Raw genomic sequence first — 22,890 nt, 5'->3', positions numbered from 1 at the left:
TGAACAGAGAGAAAACCAGTTTGGTTTAGAGAACAGAGTCACCTATTCCTCTTTTCATTGCCCCCAATCCATTTTCTCCTTTGCCAAAGGTTTACACATAGAATCTAAACAGAGGAGGCATGATTCATTTTTCCTGTTAAAATATAGGCTTCCATTTTCCATATCTGATAGGAAGAGGGTCTTGTTTTCTTTGCAATAAAGATGAGGCTGATCAGATCATAAGGCATTCAAGGGCCCTTTCATTTCCTTACATTAGATATTTCACATCAGGGCTCACAAAGCAAATTAGCAATTAATAAGAATTTTATATTTTAAAGAATGTAACACAGACAGTGCAATAAGCAAACTGTGCTAACCACTGGCTCTCTGGAAGTAAGCTGAAAATGACAGGCAGATTTGGAAAGGAAACTGGGCAGGACTATTAGTTTAAAACATAGGTACCTGCCCACATGTGAAAACTATTAAAAGCTTTTAGAGAGGAAAATATGACAACTTTTAAAACCACTGAAATAGAATGGACTAGAACAGATTTGTAGAAGGAACAGAATGAATAAATGGTACAGATTTCGTTAAAACACAGGGACTGCCCATCTTAAGAAGGGACAGCTGCTGTGCATGGATAAGAGATGTCAAAAACAGAACTACCAATACTGACTCTGTTACACAGACATATGCTAATAAGATTTATTACTTCAGGAAGGTGCTACAAGGCAAGAAAACTATACTTCATCACTGGGCTTGAAATGAGCCAAGAAGGAAACCAATCTTTTTTTGTTTCACAAGCAAACCATTTTATACAGCCATGATAACCTTTGCCCTCTATGGAAGGGATTGGCAATGTTGTTGCACCTTGCCATTCTCTCTTAGGTTTTCTGCTGGAATTCGATATTTCTTAGGGTAGTTCAAGGGTGCTGGGAGAAAAATGTAGCAGCAAAGGAAAGCTTATCCCTGAAGCTGATTGAAAAATGGGATAATAATGTTTGCAAACATTTCCAGGAAAATTGTCTCTCTTTTTGTGAAAATTTCAATTAAAAAATAATGTTAAAAATTGTAAGCATCTCTACTTAGTCGCATGGATTTACAAAAAAAGAAAATATTGACTCACAGAATCATGTACTGATTATAAAAGTTTTACTCAGAAATATTAGGCACTTCACAGAAATGCATAACAAGATAAAGTTCCCACTACAAAGAGCTCACAGTGTAAATGCAGACTTGACACCTTAGAGTGACAAAAAATAGAGGATGGAGGAAGGGTTCAGGGCAACACACTGTAAAATCATGTAGTGATTCGGTTTTGGCGTATGTATGTTTTGACGTTCCGTTACGTATACAGTAATAGATTTTTCAAACTCTAAGGAGTTTTCTTGTCCTGCAGGACAAATCCCATTGAACATCACTGTATTCCTGCAGAAAAGATGTTCCATTTTTGCAGGACAAGTAGAAACATTAAAGCCCCAAGGCCTGTAATTTTTAGAATCAGTAGTAATAATACGTTCCATTTAAATTAACACACTTCCTGTAGGTGACATGGCAGTAATGAGTTTCAAGAATGCCAATGTCTAGTCGATTAATATATTTGAACTTTAGAAAATGTCCCATCTCATGTACTGCCCCATCCCTGTAGCAGCAATACCAGCATTATTATTGAAGACCCCACTATATTACATACCAAGGATGACCTACTCCAGGTGGGCCGCCGTCTGATAGGGGGAGGAGAACTTGATTGTCTGTGGGGAAAAGTGGAGAGAGATACTAGGAACTAGTCTTATGACAAAATTTAAATTCTGATTCAAGACTGGCTGAAGAAAATAAGAGCCTAAGATACTGAAAGGTATTCCTTATTGATAGATACATATAAAATAAAACAGATGGAAATAATTCATTTCCTGCTCTAAGTATAGATGTATTTTTATTCCAAAATAAACATGCCATCTGATCATTATCCTATTTGGCCTAATTGGAAACAAGGGAAAGAAAATAAACTCTGGTTTTAAAATGACAAACGTAAAAAGTAGAAGTCTCTTGAGGAAGCATGGGCCAGCTCTCAAGATACAGGTGAACAGAAAAACCAGTGACGGCATCTTAGAGAAGTCACAGCAAATCACTAAAAGGCAGTGCACACAGATCAAGAGAGGAAAGAGCGGCTGAAGAATAATTCTAGCAGAGGCAGGTATAATGTTGGAGTAGCCAGATGTAGTGGGAATACTTTAAAAAGAAAGGGGGAAAAGAAAAGAAACATTGAGGAGTCAGAAATATAGTGCTTACGTGTAGAGAGGAAAGGTGGAATTTCTCCTCTTACAATTTCTGATCTGGTGAATGATGTTATGTGCGATTAGAGGAAATGCACACAGAGGAAATACAAACAATAACAGAGTCATTTTAACACAGAGGTTGGGAAAAGTGTTCAGTTAGAAAACACACTGCAATATGTTGCTTGCTATCAATACATCTAACTCAAATGGTGGTAGCAGAGGAGACTCCTGCAAGGACAAGACCAGTTAACTTAGTAACCGTATTTAGTCTTATTTATTTCTCTCAGCAACTTCATTTTGCTACTTATTTTTATCTGAGGACAGAAAAATGCAAGTGTTTTTAGGATGTTATATATTTGAAGTGTGTTTCTATACTGGACTTATGGTATCTGAGCACCTACCCCTCAATGTCAAAGGATAAATAACTTGAGCAAACGCCACTGCTTATGAAGTCTGAATTTAAGCAGCCTTTACTGTAATAGAAGAATCTTCTGTGTTGACCCTGATATATAGTTTCAAAGTAGAAATATGCTCCTCTTTAGGATCTGCTCAAAGTTTTTTTCATAGAATCATAGAATATCAGGGTTGGAAGGGACTTCAGGAGGTCATCTAGTCCAATCCCCTGCTCAGAGCAGGACCAATCCCCAACTAAATCATCCCAGCCAGGGTTTCATCAAGCCTGACCTTAAAAACCTCTAAGGAAGGAGATTCCACCACCTCCCTAGGTAACCCATTCGTTTCTCCTAGTGAAAAAGTATTTCCTAATATTTCCTTCCCCACTGTAACTTGAGACCATTACTCCTTGTTCTGTAGTCAGGTACCACTGAGAACAGTCTAGATCCATCCTCTTTGGAACCCCCTTTCAGGTAGTTGAAAGCAGCTATCAAATCCCCCCTCATTCTTCTCTTCTGCAGACTAAACAATCCCAGTTCACTCAGCCTCTCTTCATAAGTCATGTGCTCCAGCCTCCTAATCATTTTTGTTGCCCTCCGCTGGACTCTTTCCAATTTTTCCACATCCTCCCTGTAGTGTGGGGCCCAAAACTGGACACAGTACCCCAGATGAGGCCTCACCAATGCTGAATAGAGGGGAATGATCACGTCCCTCGATCTGCTGGCAATGCTCCTACTTATACAGCCCAAAATGCTGTTAGCCTTCTTAGCAACAAGGGCACACTGTTGTCTCGTATTCAGCTTCTCGTTCATTGTAATCCCTAGGTCCTTTTCTGCAGAACGGCTGCCTAGCCACTCGGTCCCTAGTCGGTAGCAGTGCATAGGATTCTTCTGTGCCATTTACCCATCACATTGTTTTTTGTTTTTCTAGAGGAGAGAATCAAAACCTTCCCTTTGAACTTGTTCCTCAAACTGTTCAAGACAAAATTAAATCCACAATGTTGGATTATGAAAGTGCAAACATATTTCAATCAATCAGTAGGAAACATGTCCATCTCCCAAGAATAGTAGATAGCAATTGAAATCTGATCATCTACAAGCTTTTTCTTTGTGTGATAAGGCAGTGGTCACATTTAGAATTCCTCCATGAGCCCTCCACTAACTTATCCCATTTGAAAATTTATTTTATGCTCGCGCACGTGTGCACACACTCCCCAACACACCTTCTAGTCTTTCCTTCCTTTATTTTGGCCTTCCATTTTCCAACAGATGACAACACCCAACAGAACAGATGGATGTCCATCTGGGTAAACAGAACTGTGGTGATGATGATAATGGGAGCTTCTTCGCGGCTTTACAGTTAACTAATCAATGTGTTGGATACTTTACAGGGAATTCTCTCTGTGCGTGGCATTGCTCTATAACCCAGCATTATTCAAAAAATGTCAAACTCTAAAATCACAGCTCTCCACTCCAATAGGTACATATATGCTGAGAGATATTTGCAGCTAATAAACTGGCCTTTGTCCCTACACTTTACAACCGAAATTCCACCCATTCCTCTTTCATTAGGGTGAAATCCACCCTTGTGCAGAGGGCCAGCTCAAGGCCTGTGCATTACTAAGGGCTCAAAATAGACTTCAGTGGCACATAGTGATACATAGGCCTCATATGGAACAGGAATTATTCCTTTGCTATATCTTGGTAAAAAAGGGACAGGGTAAAGAGTAATTGGCACAAATTTTTTTTTTAAATGAGAGACAAGCCGAAAATCAGAGCACTTCCAATCAGTGTATTGCAAAAGAAATCTGAAGTATGCATACTCACTCTGTGCAGATTTTATTCTGTTTATAAAACTTATGCCTTGCAGCAAACAGCCGTGAAATATATTTTGCATTTTCAATATCATCCTTTAAAACACAAGAAGAAAAATTGGAAAAGCCAGCTGATTATTCACTCTGCTGCTGTTACAATGAATTGATTTCAGCAACTGAAAGAGTGTTCTAAAAAATTCAACAGCAATAATGCCTTTTAAGGGATGCCACACACAAAGTCAGCTGCCAAGAACATATGCAGTGCCCTCAAACCTTGGACCACTGAAGTGCATCAGCATGTCTTTACATGCTGCCACTTTGCTGCTAATGACAGTGAAAAAACAAAAAGAACGGTTAGAGCCAGGCTGTGTAGTTTACACACTGGCCTGTGCTGGGGGTTATGTGGAGTTGCAGTTTTCTCAGAGCACTGCACAGTCCCTCCTAGAGCTCCAGAGAGCATGTATACAGGCCCCACCATTGCTCGGGGTGCTGCAGCTATGAGAGCATGGTGTGGCAAAGGGCCATGGACATTTCATCCAAAAGACAGTCAAGACAGAGCTCCCAACAGCGTGGATTTCAGGCTGTCTAGAAGGTATTAAATACATTGAAAAGTAAAAAATAAACTGATTCCCCCTCTCCCCCCAAATACAGGTGATGGGAATGTTGGAAAGGGTGAGCAGGTGACAGACTGAATTTGTGATTGCCACCCTCCAAATGCAGGGGAGTGAGGTGACACCTCTATTCAAACATTGGGACTTGAAGCTCAGTCTTTCTGATATACGGTAAAGTTTTTCTGTTGATACTGTTTAGGTACTTTGCTTACTGTGTGAAAGAGCACGGTTTCTTCTTTGTTGATCAACTCCACGATGATTGAAGACTTGTTATGTATTATATTCCCAATATCATTCCACCTGTAGAAAAGAAATGCTGCTGACTTTGCCAAGACACACAGGCAAACATTTCACAGACATGTTAGGAATGTATGAGTTAATGTGCAGGCTCATTTTACGTGAGAAATGCTAGCTGTTTAATGAAGAAAACACAGCCAGCAAAAAATCATGTGCTGTGATTAAAGAAAAAGCCACCCCCAAACACCCCAGATTTTAGAGTAAAACATTTCTTCTTCAAAAACAGCAATGTTAAGGGTTACAATAAAAGATACGATTGGAAATATATGAATGCTTAATTGTAAACTGAATTGTATTGTGTCACAATTTAATTATTATTTGACTGTGATTAGTTGGCAGGGAAATATGTACAGTTCTTGTTGGATTTTTTTCCCCCTAAACTGTTTCCAAATTTCCTAGATTGAGGCTTAGTCTATACCAGAAAATTAGGTCGCTTTAACTACGTTGGTTGGGGCATGAAAAATCCATACCCTGAGCAGCACAGTTAAACCAACCTAAGTCCCCATGTAGACAGCAAGAGGTTGCCAGAAGAATATTTCCATTGACCTAGCTACTGCCTCTCGGGGAGGTGGATTAGGAAAATCCCTCCTGTCAGCATAGGTAGTGTTTACATTAAATCGCTACAGTTTGTTAATGTGCTTTGATCTAGTCCTTTTTGAAACAAGACTAAAGTGCACTAATGAATTTTTAATGAACGTCAGCAGGGCCCACACAGACAGTTAGTTCACAGCAGGGTAGTCCAGGGTACATTCACACACCAGTTCACCACCATTTAATTGTTTGTGTAGATAAGCCCTTACCCATTAGTGTTTTTATACAAGCAAAAGATACCGTGTTACTATTTTGTGTTTTATGCTCCTAATTTTTTTGCCATGTGTTAACTTATTCTTTCCTCCAGTGACTGTCAGGTTGATTAAGATCAGTATTATGATCTTTTTACAACTAGTTGTTGGCGTCGTTTGTGTCCATCATGAAAATCATGTCCATCATGTGTCCCATGAAAACTTTTGGGATGGAAATGACTTGGTCTTCTGGAAAATGTACTTGGATACATCCTGACATTACATGCATGGGAATGCATGCTGAAACAAAACAAACAAGGATACCAGCATTTTCTGAGGACATCTATGCCTTAAAAATAAAATAAAATAAAATAAAAAATCTGAGAGGTGTCTCACTTTTGCAACCTACGTTTTCAAGAAATCTTAGGAATGGCACAATTTAAAAGAAATCTACTCTGATTTCTTCATAAAACTACACATTCAAGAATGAAAGATACATGAAAAATGCAAAAACAGATGGGAATCTTGATGATGTTGGAAAAAAATAATCTAAGCTCTTTAAAATAAATGCTAAGGTCTTTGAAAAAAAGCTCCAACCACTGGCTAAAAACTACAGTGTGACTCATTAAAACATCTGTTTTACTGTAAGTGCTGTACAAATATTCACACACCAAGAGCGCTGGTCAGAAAATCTCACAGATTGTGGTTTATCATTCTAAGATAACAATGAAATAAACAAAAATAACCCATGAAACCACAGAAACAATTAAAAAAGAGGGGGGCGGGGGATGAAATCCTGGCTCCACTGAAATCAATGGGAGTTTTGCCACGGTCTTCAAAGGGACAAGGATTTGACTCGATGCTTTTTGCTACTTTTTTTTTTGATAGAGTAATAAAGATTTATTTTTATAGAATAACAAAGAACAAAATGTAAACAATTATTGGAATTGATAAAACAATCCTTTGCCCAGACGCTCATATTTTGCATTAGCAACACTGGGTAATCCCACAATGAGAAAAACAAGGGCCAAATTTAAATTCAGATATAGCTTTATCAAAGTCTGATCTGAGAAACTCTTTATCTAAAGGCTGCTCAGTGTCCTATGCAAAATGAGTTAGTTTCAACCTAGTTTCTCATGGATAGATGTCACATTATTATTTAGCTCCATAAATAAGCATAGTGGCACACACATAAAGAAAAGACAATAGTCAAGAACTGAAAAAATGAGCCTAAAATTCAGCTCCTTTATCCTTATTGAGACACCGAAATAAGTGACCTGATTTTGGGATGCTGGAACAATTTGTTTAGTGGGGGTGCTGACAGCCATTGAACCAAACTGTAAACCCTGTATATAAGTGGCAATCACTTCAAGCCAGGGGGTGCTCCAGCACCACCAGCACCTCTAGTTCCAGTACCTATGGAAGTGATGTGCACCTAGCAGTCCCCACTGAAGTCTAACTTATTTGCTTTCAGATGCAAGAAAATAAGTGATTTAAGCACAAATTGATCCTAGAACGGCAAGAGGAGAAAAGGCATCAAAAGCTCATAAGCAATTCAAGTGTACACGATAGCCTTGTCTCTCTAGGCATCAACCCCATTCCCAGACATCTATCACAGACTATCCTTTGCTGCGTAGACTTTTATGGGCAAGAGGCCAATCCTGAAAATCCTTACTCATGTCAGTACTCCTTTACTCACAGAAATAGTCCTACTGAAGCCACACTTGATGCCTAAGTCACAGGGAAAAAAGCACAGCTTCCTGTAAAAGGAATTCACATTAAAAGCAGAAGTCCCTTGATGGTACCTGTATATCACTGTTGGCCTTCCAATTCTATTTTTTATGAAGATTCCCATGAAGAAAATGCCAAGATGCATATCATTTCCATGATTGTCCTGCACAAAAACCACATCAACATTTAGTTAATTAATACAGAAACTGGTTTTACATGAAGAACGCCCAGGGAACTACAATAAAATGTTTAAATCAAAATCATCCCCTAAGATATACAGCACATCAGGCATTCAGGAGTCTGTCTGTAGTTTAACCAAAAAACACCCAGTCTGTATAGCAATAAGCAATTGTTTCTTATTTACAAGGTATTTACACAGTAATTCAAAATAAATGTCATATGAATATAAGCCACGTGGCTAAAAGGGTTACTGTATGGAGCAACACAAGGGAAATTAGTGTGCTCTAGTGGAATAAACACTAGACAGAGTCTGAAATTCCTGCATTTTAATTCATATTATATGGATTTGGACCATTCACTTGACCTTTTGGAGACAGATTTTCAGACTGTTCTTAAATGGGCCTCTGTTTTGATAGGTGCAAATACCCAGGGACACAATTTAGGTAGCTTAGATGTCTAAATATCTGATCTGTGGATACAATCTGGTACTCATACATTTAAATGTTAAACTGGATCCCAAAAGAATTATTCCTTCTATCTGTGGATGCAAAACAGGGTATCTGTATTTGCAAATCTGATCCTCTGTGACTCAGTTTGCCCTTCTCTAAAAGAAATAATACTTACCTACCTCACAGGGCTATTTATACTGTGCTTCTAAGATGTAAATCACTGCATAAATATCAATAATTATTTTTACAATAAGTAATATTACCTTCATTCACTGAAGAGAACATGAATTCAGTTCTTTGAAATACAAAGTAACATTTCTGTTTTTCCTATTTTGTACAGAATAGGCACTTTGGCTTCTTATTTAACATGGTCCAGAATGACATGCAATAGCCAAACAGGGACATCCCATATACAAAACCTGAAAAAATTCACTTGCTAGTGCCAAGTGGGAAGCTTTCCCTGGAGAGGGCTGGTGCTTACGCCATCACATTTCTGAAGATTTTACAAAAAGAAATTTGTCTATAGCTCTTCTGATTGCCAAGAGATAAATCCAAACGTGAGCCAAATGTAAACTGATGCAGTGTTGTCTTCCTGAATCTGTAGGCAGGTAGTCCAAGTGCTTCAGCTGCTGCTTACTGGTTTGCAAAGCTTCAGCATATGAAATTAGTAAGAGTTTCAGTGATAGGTGGGCCACAGTGACACTATCACTCTGCTGCTGCTATGGGAGAATTCTATGAGCTGCAACTGAGGCAGGCATGGCTGAGACACGCAGAGTATTTGGGTCAAAGGGACCAAAACAGATAGAAGGGGAAGGAATAGAGGAGACTCCCTTCTGTTCACCAGCACCCTCACACCGTTCAGGACATATTGGAAAAGAGATAGAAGGTGGACCTCCCTAACCTATCTCTCTTCATTGACTGCTTGTAGTGGGGTGGCTGCTCCACTCCTGGAGAACAGGGGTTAAAACAGCCAAGCTAGGCTGATTGCAGTAACAGCCTCAGCTGTGGCCTGCTCAATTAGGGCCCAGCTGGCCCTGATAAGAGGGCTGTGGGCCAGAAGCTGGAGGAGTCTCTCTCTAGCTGTGGCGAGAGAAGGACCTGGCTGCCTGGGAACTCAGCGTACAGGGAGTAGAGCAGGGCTGGGGAAAGGCAAGAGGAGCTGGGGAGCTCCAGGCTGCAGGCCTTGCTAAAAGCCAAAGCAGGTACAGGGGTTGCAGAGGTGCAGCCCGGGCTTAGGCAGAGGCAGCTGGTCCTAACCCCTTGCCAATGATGAGTGGCTATTACAGACTGCAATCTGCCCCAGTGAGCTAGATGATGACTGGCAGTAGCCCACTGAGGCAAGATGGGTTTAGAGAGTTGGGGGTTCCCCAGAAAGGGGAGACCCAGAGAGTGGGGGTACTGCTGGGGCAGAACCCTGAGGTAAAGGGCACCGGGGTCCGGGAGGGACATGGGGCCAGTGACAGGTGAGACACCAGCCAGCAGAGGGCGTTCCGTACGTGGGAAAAGAGCTAATTCCCAGGACGACCAGTAGGAGGTGCCGCGCCGGTGAGTCTTGCTTCGCTACACTGCTGTTTTGCGAAGAGAGAGAATCCTGTATCCCTTCCAGCTTCTGGAGAGTGGTAAAGCTTCACATTTATCAGATGCCTAGTACCAACAGGGTGATACAAAAAGATTAATTCCCTTGGCAGTGTCCAAGACAACACCCTGTTAGAAATCCTAGCTATCTTCTCATTCTCAGGCTCTTTGGATGAGCAGGCGTCTAGATTTTGTCCCAAAGATTCGTTGGTAGTGTGCCCCATGCGTGCATTTTGTATTTATTTCTAGCTAGCAAGGGTTAATCCCCCAGTAAGTAGATGTCTGGTACATTTTTCAAGCCCTGTACATGCACTGATTCCCAACGCTGCATACACCAGAATTCTTCAAATTATACTCCAAATCTGCTGTGGTTTGGACGTTCTCTGCTTAATCATGGGAAGAGCTGTAATAAGCAAAGAAATGGTGAAGATTTTTTTAAAGGGGGGGGGTGGAGGGAGAATGAAGGAAGAAAGGAAGGAAAAAAGGAATCAGCTCTCGAATGCCCATCTCCAGAAGAGGGTCTCTCAATACATTGTGTCTGTCCATACATCTATCCTGCCAGCTCTCCTGGGCGGTGGGGGTTTTTCTGCATCTGCAACTGTGCTTCACCCAGCAACCACCAACAACAATCAGGCAGAATGAGAAATTCTGTTAAGGAAACAAGTTGCCACAGTATAGAGTTTTAATGGGAATTAATCCCAGAACAAACCTTTTATTTCTTTTAGATGCATAAAGATTTGACATCAGAAGACCACATAATTTCTGCCTTCCAGGGAAAAAGCCATTAACTTCAATGGAGACCATCACAAGATCCAAATTACAATCAGCCAATCTGTTTGGTTTTTTTGTCCCTTCAGGCTAACTTCAGGGTTCTCTTATTTTTTATCTCAGTAGCAGGAGAGGCAGAAAAACACTTTTACTAGGAAGTGCCTGGGGTTGGGGACAAGGAGAATTGTTGAGCAGTCCAGTATTTATAACAAATAAGCACAGAAGGAGAGTTTGCAATTGCAGACCGGGCTAAAAGTGTTCAATGTTTTAGCCACCCAATGGATCATAGTGACATGTGCTGTTCAAACTTAACCAGGTTGCAGATGGCACCACGGGGCATTAAGACAAGGAAAACTGATTAAAAATTCAGGGGAATACAGAATAAAAAGGACAAAAATACAGCATAAAAACCCTGGAAAAAAACCAACAACCAGTTGTTAGCCTAACATTACCTTGCTTTTGTTCAGCTGACAGAACCTAGTACAGTTACACAAACCACCATCTAAACATCCTACCTTAGCTAATAAAGTCTCACAACTCTCCTGTGAAGTGAACAAGTGTTGTTCTACTCATTTCACAAATGGGGAAATTGAGATAGATGGTTAAGTGACTTTTGCCAACAATAACTCAGCAAATCAACGGCTGTGCCAGGATAAAATCAGGGTCCTGATTCTTCATTGCCATGCACCTGATGTAGTCATTTATCCCTGTGCAAAATGGATCTAAAACACTACCATTCCAATCTGGTAATTCTTCATTTGGATATACACATATTGTTTACAATAACATGAGTTATACACACATCACCATATACCCCTCAATTGTCTCCTTTTTTTTTTTTTGGATCGGGGTTGTAAGAAGGCTATGTAAATAATAGTAACTAGAGCCCCATACCTTCACAGGAAAGCTTTCTTGTCCAAACCCTTCAAGGCGTTCCACTTCACTGATGTACATAAGTTCAGCTTCTGCTGCTGGTATGCCACTACAATTAAAACAACATAAGACAGCAAGAAATTGTTCAGTACAACAAGTCATATTAAAGGTTCTAGCCAAAAAATGGCAGATTCAGAATAATCTAGATTGACTCACTTTAGATACTACTGAGATTCTGAAGAAAATGTACAATATAATTAAAACAGATCATTATTTGTATTATCAAGATGGGATAGACATTTTAGTTCATTCTCTATATTGTCATTAGTAGGAGGTAGAAAGCACAGTCCAAATCTAGAGAGGAGCAACCAATGTGACAGAGAGGCACTTTCTACTCCAACGTCTAAACCAGGTTGGCAACCAGGGCTATTTTATATTTGTAAAATTTTGTGAGAAGCTGATTAACTTCTGTACAAACTAAATAAAAACCCAACTTAAAGTAGCAGAAGAATAGCCATATGTATCAGTTTCCTACTGCAAGTGAAAACAGAAAAGAGCTGTATCTTAACATTTTGGGACTCACCTGTGAGTTTTATGTTCCTGAGCTACCTTTTGAGTCAGATCTTCCAGGACTGCTTCATCTTGAGTCCAATCCTGTAAGAATACAAACAAGAACACTCTGTTTATTGAGGGATACTAATCAGGAAAGAAACAAAGCAAAACACAGAACAGATACATTGTGATGGTGTATGTTTTAAGGTTGCTACGTGTCTTTAAGCTTGCAGGACAGTGATGATACCTAATACTGATTGCAATGGAAATCTGGATTCGTTTGTTACCCTCAGAAATTTTTTGGTAATAAGATACCAGAGCTTCAGGGAAAACTTGGGGGGATTGGAAATTTTAAGAAGATTGTTAATTCAAAACGAAAAGGTGGCTAGAAATATCTTCCCAAATACAGAACAGAAAGACCCAACACCTTTCTTTTAATAACTGTTTCAAAAAAGGAGGATCAAAAGCTTTGCTGTTCCTTTAAGTGCATAGTAAAGGTTGCCTTGTGTTTTCAACACACAGTTGATGAGGAAATTGTTGTACATTTTGTAAATGTTATAGTGTGTGTATAGTAGGAATAATTCTGAAATCAATTGGGGCAAGGAAGTCTGCTCATAAAATGAAAGCAAAAAAAAAAGGAAAATGAAAAAGTTACCTAGCAAAACCTCAAAATGATTATATTCATATAAAAAAAATACGCCTCAAGGCTGTGTGTATTGTATGTGGCTAAACTGCCTGTTTCTTGCTCAAAGGAGGCCTCCCTGCAATATTTGTTTCTGCCACAGAAAAATGTCAAAGTGGTAGCATGCTAATGAAAAATGGCATGGTACGTGCCTGTACATAGCCACACACCTGTGGGGTGTTCTGTGTACATAACTTTGTTCTTTTCACTGAAGAAATGCCATTTGACACATAATGTAGCCTTACAAGATCAAACACAGTCCAAATGCAGCTACCCCTCCCCCATTCACCAGCACACTGCAATAATATATTTTTCAGCAAATCAGTGTTCCACTTTGAGACCTTATCTACTCCCAAGGGCTGCATAAATCTCCTGACCGCTGCTCTAGCACTGGGGCAGTCTACAACAGTTAGCAGTAGTTCAGCCCTGTAGGGATTTTTACCATTATGTTACCTAACCCTGCCCAGGGGAAAGGACGAAGTAGAATCGGTGACTCAATGCTGGAGGACAACATGCCTCAAGGGCTAGCTGCTTTGGCTGGAAGTGGCAGAAACAATACACCTCTTCAGCTTTGGAGGATGTCTGTGCTTGTGCGGTACTTAGAACAATGGGGCCCTGGCCCATGAGGAGGCTCCTAGGCACTACGGTAATACAACTAATAAGTAATAGAATAATAGTAGTAGTAGCAGCATAAGAGGGAGGTAAGAGACAGCGTGATGACAGGTACAAAGCAGAAGTCAGACAACATAGTCTAAACAACAACAGAGGGCAGGAACGGAAAAAGAAGATATCAACTGATAGGCCCAATCCAGAACACTGGATTCAAACTCCCTCAAACTAGGGAGAAGTTTAGCTCCATATCCAAATTTTGAGACCCCTCTTTATTTTTTCTACTGACAGAAAACTAACTGCAGTGTACTGAAAATCTCAGGAGCGCATTCCTTTGAAATGTGGGCACACAGTGGTAGATTCACTGCAAATCTCTCTGTCCACAGTGCAGCCATAATCTTGCCCCAAGCTGTTACCCCCAATATGATAAACAATCCCCCTCATGGAGTAACACCAAAATAGCTAGTAGTAAATGGGAAAAAAGGCCTCATGAAAACAAGAACTCTGCTAGTCACTCTACATGCGTTTCTCAGTGGAAGTTAAATACCATCTGCCATGACATACGCAACATAAGGCTTCTTACACTTATGTAGGCTCGTTATTTTCCCCTTCCACTTGCAGTTTTCTCTCAGATACATCTGAATTCCCGGCTCACATGAATGACATTCAATTGCCATTTCTCAACCACTCATGCCGTCTGATGAAAACGCCTATAGCTTTACAATCCCTACAAATTTAATTTCAACTCAGAAAGAATTTCAAGATCAGAGCCTGATCATCAAAATTTTATGAAGGTTGAGCTGAAGTTCTGTGGTTGTGAGGTTGCTGGTCTTAGCTAAAGCCTAGCTTAGCCTCAACAACTTCTTAAAGTTATCCATTCTCCCATCGATTGCTCATTGCTATGGTATCAAAGTAGCTGGTATCTTTTACCTCATTCTCTTTTATGGCAGCAATTTTACATTCCTCTGCAGAATTTATCAATAAACATAAAATAGTTCATTAAATATCTGAAAGATTTGATAGTTTCAGATTTAGATTTGAATAACTTTTACTGCACACTCACTGTGGGCCAAAACCTGAAGTCCTGATTCACCTATTATTCAGGCAAAAGGCTGATCCATTTTGATGGGAATTTTTCTTTAGTAAGGACTGTATGATTTGCTCTATAAGATTGCATTTGTTATATGAGCCAGTCCTCACATCCCATTATTATTTACTGTTTTTATTGCAATACTGCCCACAGACTCCCATCAGGAATATGTTAAATGCTGTATAACTTTATACTTTGTTCAAGTAAATATATTTCTTCTACTGAAATCTGTTCCTAGGGGAGAAATAAGCATGAATAGAGCTCATGAAGGGTTAAATCCATGCTTCATGTAGTTGTTTAGCTAAAACCATATGAAACACAATCTTTTTGGAGGCAAAGCTTACTTTAGTCATTTAAAAATTTAGCACTAACACTTTTCATTGAGCTATCAACAACACCATCTCTGAAGGATGGAGGAATTACTCATAGGAGACGATGAAATAAAGAGGGGAAAAAAGTAACTCACCATAGGAAACAGAACATATTCTCGGAGGAAATCATGAGATTCAAACTGATTATAGTCACCAAAATCCGCTGGAAAAAACAACACCACATTTACTCATATTACATAGCACTTTCCATGGATACTAAAGCCTCAATCCTGTGAACCTTTGACTCACATGCTTAACTTTAAGTGTGTGAGTTCTCCCACAGAAACCAAGTGTTTGTAGGATTGAGGCCTTCAACACCAGTTTAAAAAATTATGTCCATGCCTGAGATAATGGTGTCACTAAAGACCAGTTAAAGATTGACCTGGGCACAATTACACAAGGAGCCTCTCCTTTTTTGCAGTACCCCACTCCCTGGAGTGCAGGGATTGGTACTCCGTACTAATGCTTCATTGGCTGCTGCCACCCCAAAAGAGATAGGGTGGCCTCTGGTAGGCATTTTGCTTCTCATTAGCTCCCATCCTCCCCTAACACACAGTACAGAGTGGCCCTGAACATTTCACTCAGCGTTTGCTAAAACACCACAAAAGACCTGTGTGAAAGGTGCTGGATTAACATCCCAGGAGGCTGAAATCCCTTGAAAATTAACAATGTCAATGAACAGCAGAGGTTTAAGTAAATTTGGATTTTCCTTCTCATCCCAGACTGATATATACCAGGCTAGCCAAAAGTTCCTGCCAGGGGCGCTAGTTTAATACTTTATTCCCTCATCCTGGCAATTCCCTCTCATTTGCCCCCCCCCCCCCCTCTTGTGGATACAATCTTGGCACTCACAGCACTGCTCTTAGTCACCCACATGCAACACCGAAAGGATTATTATGGTTTAAATGTTCTTAAAATACTGCAGTTTTGAAAGTGCTTCCTAAAAATTAAAATGCTTCTTCTGAAACATGCACACACAAAAACCCCAAACAAAAACCTCCCCCACCCCAAAAAAGCCACATCTAGCTGTATCTATTTGTTAAATACACAACAGCTTATAACTAAAGAATGAACTTGCTGGAAAGTTATTTTATTTAACTGAACCAGAACAAACGCCATCTACAATATACTAGTATTTTAGAAGCTGGAAATCCCCACCATAAATCACAGTAGCCAAACATTCTTGCTAAGCTTCTAGACAATTTCACGTAGCATAGGATGCCAAAAATGCCATTTCGTGTTGTTTCACCTCAGAGTTATGTTTTAAAATAAACAGGGAATCAAAATGGACATAAAACACAAAGTATATAATTCAAAATAATTGAGTATATTCTAAGTCTTCTTTACAGGATCATGTGCAAAAGATAAAAGACAGCAACACAATGTCATGAGTAAGCAACAAAAATTGGAGTAAGTGTCAGATGCAGCTATCTATCATAACAGATTATGCAGAAAATTCACAACAAAAGAAGTGATTATTACTCAAACCACTTACAGAGACAGGAGAATGGACAATTATATGGTAAGTGAGGCCTGCACAAAGCCACTGGAAAGATCCCAAATTGAGACAGTGTAATCCGATTTGGTGTCTGTCCATCACCAATTCTTGGACTTGTACTTTAGGAAAACCTCATTAAACCGTACTGCAAAGTTCAAGGTGGACATCTCTTTTCAATTATACTAAAGATTCAATTATACTAAAAGATTTCAGGGCAATGGTCACAGAACACATTAGGATTTGTTTTTTCCTTTTGTTTTTGAACACCCTATAGGACATTACAAAGGTATTTCTACCAGCACTGGCAAAGATCAGATTAACTTACTGAATACTACTACTCTTCACCCATTCAACAGCTTTCATCCTGGGCACTCAAAGTGCTATAAGCAGGTGAATATTAGTATTCCTAAACTGAGGCAAAGAGTAAGTTAATGACTTGGCTTTCAAGGTGGTGAGCATCCACAGCTCTCACTGATGTCAGTGGGGATGGAAGATGCTCAGCAGATCTGAAAATCAGTCCACAAGAGACTTGCAAAGGCCTTTGAGCAAGTCAGTGGCTGTCAGAGGTAGCACACAAGTTCTCTACTGCTAGGTCCTTGTCCTAACTACTAGACCATGCAGAAATTCAAGTTCCAGAAGGTCACAAATTAAGCTCTAGAAAATTTCATTTCAGCAACAGAATGCTCTACAAATAAGACGACACAGGATGGTCACATGTTCAAATAGGTTTCAAAAACGCCTAGGGACCTGTTGTACCACAAAAATCTTTAATTTTTGAGAAGCCAGTAACTCTGCTATTATTTTAATAATATTAGCTACTATTTGTATGTACAATTACCTGATTTGAACATTTACATTTGGATTCTTTTCAGCATGCACATCTGTTGCATCAAGTTTTGAAATTCTGCCTATTAAAGTCTATTAGAACTAGACGGCCTGAGAGATATTATACCCTAATACACGTTTATTTTTCTATATTATAAGCATACTTTTTATCTCTCTACTTACTAGGTTACAGCTGTAATAACCACTATTATGTACTCTATAGTACTACTGATAGGAAGTGCCCGCTACAGCAAAGTGAATTTTTAATTAAAGGCAAAATTAAGCTCAGGTTGAAAATAGAATTACACTGAAAATAAAATTTGAGAAACAGTCAGCTCCCATCATTTTACAAAGTAGTCCACTATTATTAGAAGAAGAATCTAGATTTGTTTGTTGTTAATCCAGAAAATCCAATGTTGGAGCTGAACAATGCTTATATGGTATCTATGATCCAGTCCATGATTCTACACCTGACAGTACAAGTAATTCATCAAAAACCCAATCCTACTCCTATTGAAATCAATGGAAAGACTAATGATCCTTAACATGAACTGCGGTGGGCCTAATTAGTGTCAAATGAACACCTGTAGAGGGCAATGTTGGAAGAGAACTAGCAGGTAATTTAACTTTACCTTGCACAGCTAAGCCAGCCAGCCGGATCCCCTGATCCAACGAAGAACGCAATCGACCATCAAGAACATCTTTTTTCACTTGTAGGTAATACTGATACCTGTCAATAAGTGAAACAACAAAACGAGACCCAAAGTTTATATACTTGGATATTTTCTACAGAACAATTGCTGAAGACAGAACATTTTTACGCAAAGGTTGTGTACTTAAATTGTACTGTGTATGTTGCAGATGCCACACATACAATCTTAATTACAGCACTTTAAAATCACCAATGTGATCCCTATCAGGACCATTGTTCCCAACTGTACAAAAGAGAGAAATCAGAATTCCATTTTAATCTAATAAAACCTTTCATATTCTTCTAGAGTGAACTCCTAAATCAGCACAAATGAGATTCAGGATCTTGCCACTAGACAGCACCAAAGTTCTGGTGAGACCTGCATTCTCAGGATTACAGCAATAGTAGCAACACTATAATTTGATCAAGAAGGCATTTTCAGTGTAAAGCCCATTTTCATTTCCTTCAAATTAGAGAAATTCCCCTTCGAGCTGAATTTTTTCAAGTTTACTTAAAGCCCAAAGTTGAATTTTGGGCAAAGTGGGTGAAAAAAACCTATGCAGATAATTTTGGGTTACTAGATTTAAAAAAATAAATAAAATAAAAGCTAAAATATTTTCACGCATTTTCTTGTGCTCTGGTAACTCACAACCAGTTTCATTTTATAAGTTTTGATTTGGCATGCAAGAAAATTGAAAGACTCACATTAATTTCAATGTGCTCTGAACAATTTGATTGTGAGAAAGGAAAGCATGAAACCAATGAGAATAGCACACAGCCTCTCTGCTTGGCCTTTCTGCCTCCAATCTCAAATTTCACAACTCTGGGATTGTGTGGCCTGGAATTCAGCATACTGTGCAAAACATAGATAATCTGAAATTGCAAAGAAATGGCACCAGAGCCAGGCAGAAAGACTGCCAGACTTGCCTTTGCCATCACCTTAAATGGAGGTAGGGGGACACTATGCTTATAATTTCACATCTGCACACTAAATGATTTGAAGTCTATGGGAGTTTTGCCACTGACGTCAGTGGGGCCAGGATTTCAACCACAGTTCCTGCAAAAACTATAGATAAGCCACACTGCAGAATACATGAACAGCAGAAAATATATGATGATACAACAGTTACTGCATCAGAAGTCATGAGAAGATTTTGAAAAGTAACTAGTGATTTTGGGTGCCTCAAAATTCTAGATCAATGGTCCCCAAACTTTTCAGTGTCACGCCCCTCCTTGCCTGTCTGTGCCCCCTGACCCACAGGGCCAGGGCCAGGAACAGGGTTGCGGCTCCAGGGGGGAGGGGAGTCTTGGACGGGGTAGGAGTGCTGAGGCTGGAACCACAACCAAGGTGGGGCTGGAGCCGGGAATGGAGCCGCAGCCAGGGGCCGGGGCTGGGGCCAGGGTCGTGGCCAGGCCATGGTTGGGGGCTGAGGCTGGGTCAGAGCAGAGCTGGGAGCGGAGTGGGGCTGGGTGGTGCATCCTTCCTGCCCCCTGAACATTCCTCCGCCCCCCCCCCCCCCCCCCCCCCGGGGAACGCACCCCACAGTTTGGGAATCTCTGTTCTGTGTTCAACTTGCAACACCTTTAAAAGGCTTGATTTTAGGAAAGTTCTTAGCACCCACCTTTCTGATAACCAAGTTCCTTTATATTATCTCACATTGAACACCCAAAAATGATAGGGTTACCATATCTAACAAATAAAAAAAGAGGACCCTCCACTGGCCCTGGCCCCTCCCATTTCCCCACCCCCAGCCCCAACTCCACCCCTTCCCCGCCCTAACTCCACCCCCTCCTCCCTCCCACTCCCAGCCACGCGGAAAGGGCTGCCCGAGCGCTACCGGCTTCACGGTTTGCTGGGCAGCCCCCAGACCCTGCGCCCTTGGCCGGCGCTTCCCCAGCGCAGCTGGAGCCCGGGAGGGGAAGCGCCCAGCCGGGGGCGCAGAGTCTGGAGGCTGCCCAGCAAACCGTGAAGCCGGTAGCGCTTGGGCTTCGGGCAGCCCCCTTGCCTCCGGACCCTGCGCCCCCAGCCGGGCACTTCCCCTCCCGGGCTCCGGCGGCGCAGGGTCCGGAGGCATGGGGGCTGCCTGAAGCCGGTAGCGCTCGGGCAGCCCGGCTCTTAAACAGAGCCGAAGAGTCAGGGGAGGAGCAGAGCCGCCGCGGGAGGGGAAGTGCCTGGCCGGCATTTTCCCAGACATGTTCGGCTTTTTGGCAATTCCCCCCGGACAGGGGTTTGAGTGCCGAAAAGCCGGACATGTCCGGGAAAAAGAGGACGTATGGTAACCCTAAAAAATGGGGACAGCCACAAGCACAAGTCACTTTTTAAAATCTTGACCTGAATGTTTTTACAGCACCTGTATAAGGCACAGTGTTGCGCAGTGCTGAATTGTATTAAATTGATAGCATATATTAAACCTGACTGGCTGCTGGGTATGGAGATTGGTTATTTATTTCTTTTGTAATATTTGCTAATGTTTCCGATATACACACACCTATGGTTAGGGTGACCAGATAGCAACTGTGAAAAAATGAGACGGGATGGGGGGTAATAGGCCCCTATATAAGAAAGTCCCAAAAAATGGGACTGTCCCTTTAAAAATGGGACATCTGGTCACCCTACCTATGGTAAAAAGAAAGAAATCCAAATAAATAAATAAATAAATAAATAAAAGCAGTAGAAATATAAAACCTACCAACCTTATCTAAAATACACAAGCTTAACTCAGTATTTATTAGAATATTCCCTTGTACTTCCCCATATTTGCTGTATGACATGCTACAGATATGGAAGTTAGCTAACTGCAATTCTTAGCTTGGGAGCATGGACCAGCATTCATGTCACGCTCCCCCCGTCAATACCCAGCCCAGGCCGGGCAAGCTAATGACCCAATCAGCAACCAAATTTGGTGATGAATCCTGATCATGTGCCACTTGAGGCATGTTGGGCATATGCTAAGAAGAATTCTTATTTAGGCCCTGCTCCAAAGCCCATTGAAGTCAATAGAAGGTGTGCTTTAGATCATGCCCTTGCCTATCTAAAGCATCTGTCAAGTTTTTAAGTACCATCACTGTATAGTACTCTTGCACAAAGAGTTAAGTCATAGCTGCTTACGTTATTTCTACTAGGTGGTCACCATTTTCTTTATAAATCCTTATTTTCAGAATGTATAACTTGGTCATAAACGTATGCTGTGGGCTGAAACTTTGGCATGCCAGGGCTCAACCTGGAGCAAATTATTTATTTATATTTACAAAACAAAATGTCTGCTTGGACAATTTTCAGTCAATCATTCTTTTCTTAAAAAAAGGAAATTAACAGGCTCTGGATGGGTACAATTCCAAAGTCACTTTGTTAATTTTAAAAAACATGTGTGGCATGCCCGCTCTTTGATCTACTTTAAAGGAATATGAACTGCTGAGTTTAAGCAGAAAATTCCAGTTTTAGCTTTGGTTGGTGATGGGTTTTTTGGTGGTTGTTTTTGTTTTTAAAGGGGGTTGATTGTTGGGGGTGGGTATCATGAAAAAAAACGCTATCTGAAATTAGAGAAAAGTTATAAACACAGCATTTTCTTTTTGGGTAGAAAACATTTGCTTGCAGGAGAATAATATGGATGTACAATCCCTAAGGGTATAGTAGAAAAATGTAGCCCTGACAGGAACAGAGTAAAACCTAGAGGCTGCTAGGGGTTGGGAGAAGCCTGTTGGGATTGAGTGATAATATGGGGCCCCTGACATCGCTTTTGCCGTGGGAATCATGGGAGCTCTTTGGACAAATGTTGGGACTGCTGCTGGGTGCCAACTCTGGTTCTATTCCAGGATAGGGGATGGTCATACTCCAACATGCAGGGTCCCTGGGAAATCACACTAGATCGTATGTGTTGGGAGGAAAAAGTTGTGGGCTCCACTTTCTAGGAAGGGGTGGAATAGAGGAGAGACTCCACTACTGCTCCGTAGGTACTCAGCTCATCCATGCTGCAAGGCCACCGTCTGGCTCTGTGCCCGTTCAGCAGGTGAGTCAGGCGATGGCCCACAAGCTGTGAAATCCTTAGGGCTCCTTCATATGAAATTATATTAATTAAACGTTATTATATCACTAGCCAAGATTATGTGTTTTTTGTTTTAACTGAAATTAAATATTTACTTAGAATCCTAGATGAATAAAACATTTTTTTAAATTGCCTAAACAAATATTCACTTCGGAGAAACTGTCTCAGAAAAGTAGATAAAAATATGTATTTTATAAACTTTCAATGTTTTATATGTTGGAGAAATAAGCAAATATAATAGACAAAAACATGGTTGCACATTGATACAAACTGTTACACAAGATGGCAGAAACCAAGAAGTTCATAGTTATGAAGCCCTGGTTCAGAGTTATGGGGAAAGGGGAGAGAACAAAAACATGAATTGAGAACTGAGGTTCAATCTTCTTTGCTCATTTTGGGTTAACATTTTTTGAGCATAGTTTTTAAAGTTTAATAAAGGCTACCGCTGTTTGCCAGCCTGTAGTTAATTCCAAGGGGAATGGGAGTGGACAACAAGTCTGAACAAAACCATAATTACAAGGATATAATTTCCCACAACTCCATTCAGTAAACACAGAAACCATTACGAGTATATTTGTTTCTATTGCTTCAATAAGTGAGTCCTGTTCTTTAAAAAGTAACAAAACTGCAAGCAGATATTAGATATCAGAAAGGATCTGAACTTTGTTAAAATATAGCACCTGCCAATATCAATCAGTCAATACCACAAAAGAGAAAAACCAAATGAGCTTAAAAACGTGGAAAAAGGGTGCAGGCTTAAAACTTCATTCCATGATACAGAGTTTGTCTTAGCTACAGCTGC

General features: G+C 40.5%; 1 protein-coding gene across 5 annotated transcripts in view; it reads right to left on the bottom strand.

Annotated features, from left to right (window-relative positions):
* The window catches only part of PTPN14 (protein tyrosine phosphatase non-receptor type 14), a 182,333-nt gene that overhangs the window by 37,079 nt on the left and 122,364 nt on the right, over positions 1 to 22,890 (bottom strand). For 4 of the 5 annotated variants that reach the window (XR_004644977.1, XM_034764563.1, XM_034764560.1 and 1 more), the window contains exons 4-11: positions 17,987 to 18,084; positions 15,127 to 15,194; positions 12,311 to 12,381; positions 11,749 to 11,836; positions 7,957 to 8,045; positions 5,285 to 5,372; positions 4,475 to 4,557; positions 1,673 to 1,730 (exon numbers count right to left, since the gene is read on the bottom strand). Coding sequence is in view for 4 of the 5 variants with exons in the window: in XM_034764563.1 (XP_034620454.1) it covers positions 1,673 to 1,730; positions 4,475 to 4,557; positions 5,285 to 5,372; positions 7,957 to 8,045; positions 11,749 to 11,836; positions 12,311 to 12,381; positions 15,127 to 15,194; positions 17,987 to 18,084 (643 nt within the window). In the remaining variant the exon portion in view is untranslated. The remainder of the gene's footprint in view (positions 1 to 1,672; positions 1,731 to 4,474; positions 4,558 to 5,284; positions 5,373 to 7,956; positions 8,046 to 11,748; positions 11,837 to 12,310; positions 12,382 to 15,126; positions 15,195 to 17,986; positions 18,085 to 22,890) is intronic. The other variant, XM_034764564.1, reaches the window with a different exon arrangement.

Source organism: Trachemys scripta, chromosome 3 (genome assembly GCF_013100865.1).
Source record: "Trachemys scripta elegans isolate TJP31775 chromosome 3, CAS_Tse_1.0, whole genome shotgun sequence".
Lineage (NCBI taxonomy): Eukaryota > Metazoa > Chordata > Testudines > Emydidae > Trachemys > Trachemys scripta.
Note: the sequence above shows the minus strand (reverse complement) of the source record. Positions and strands in the feature narration are given on the sequence as shown.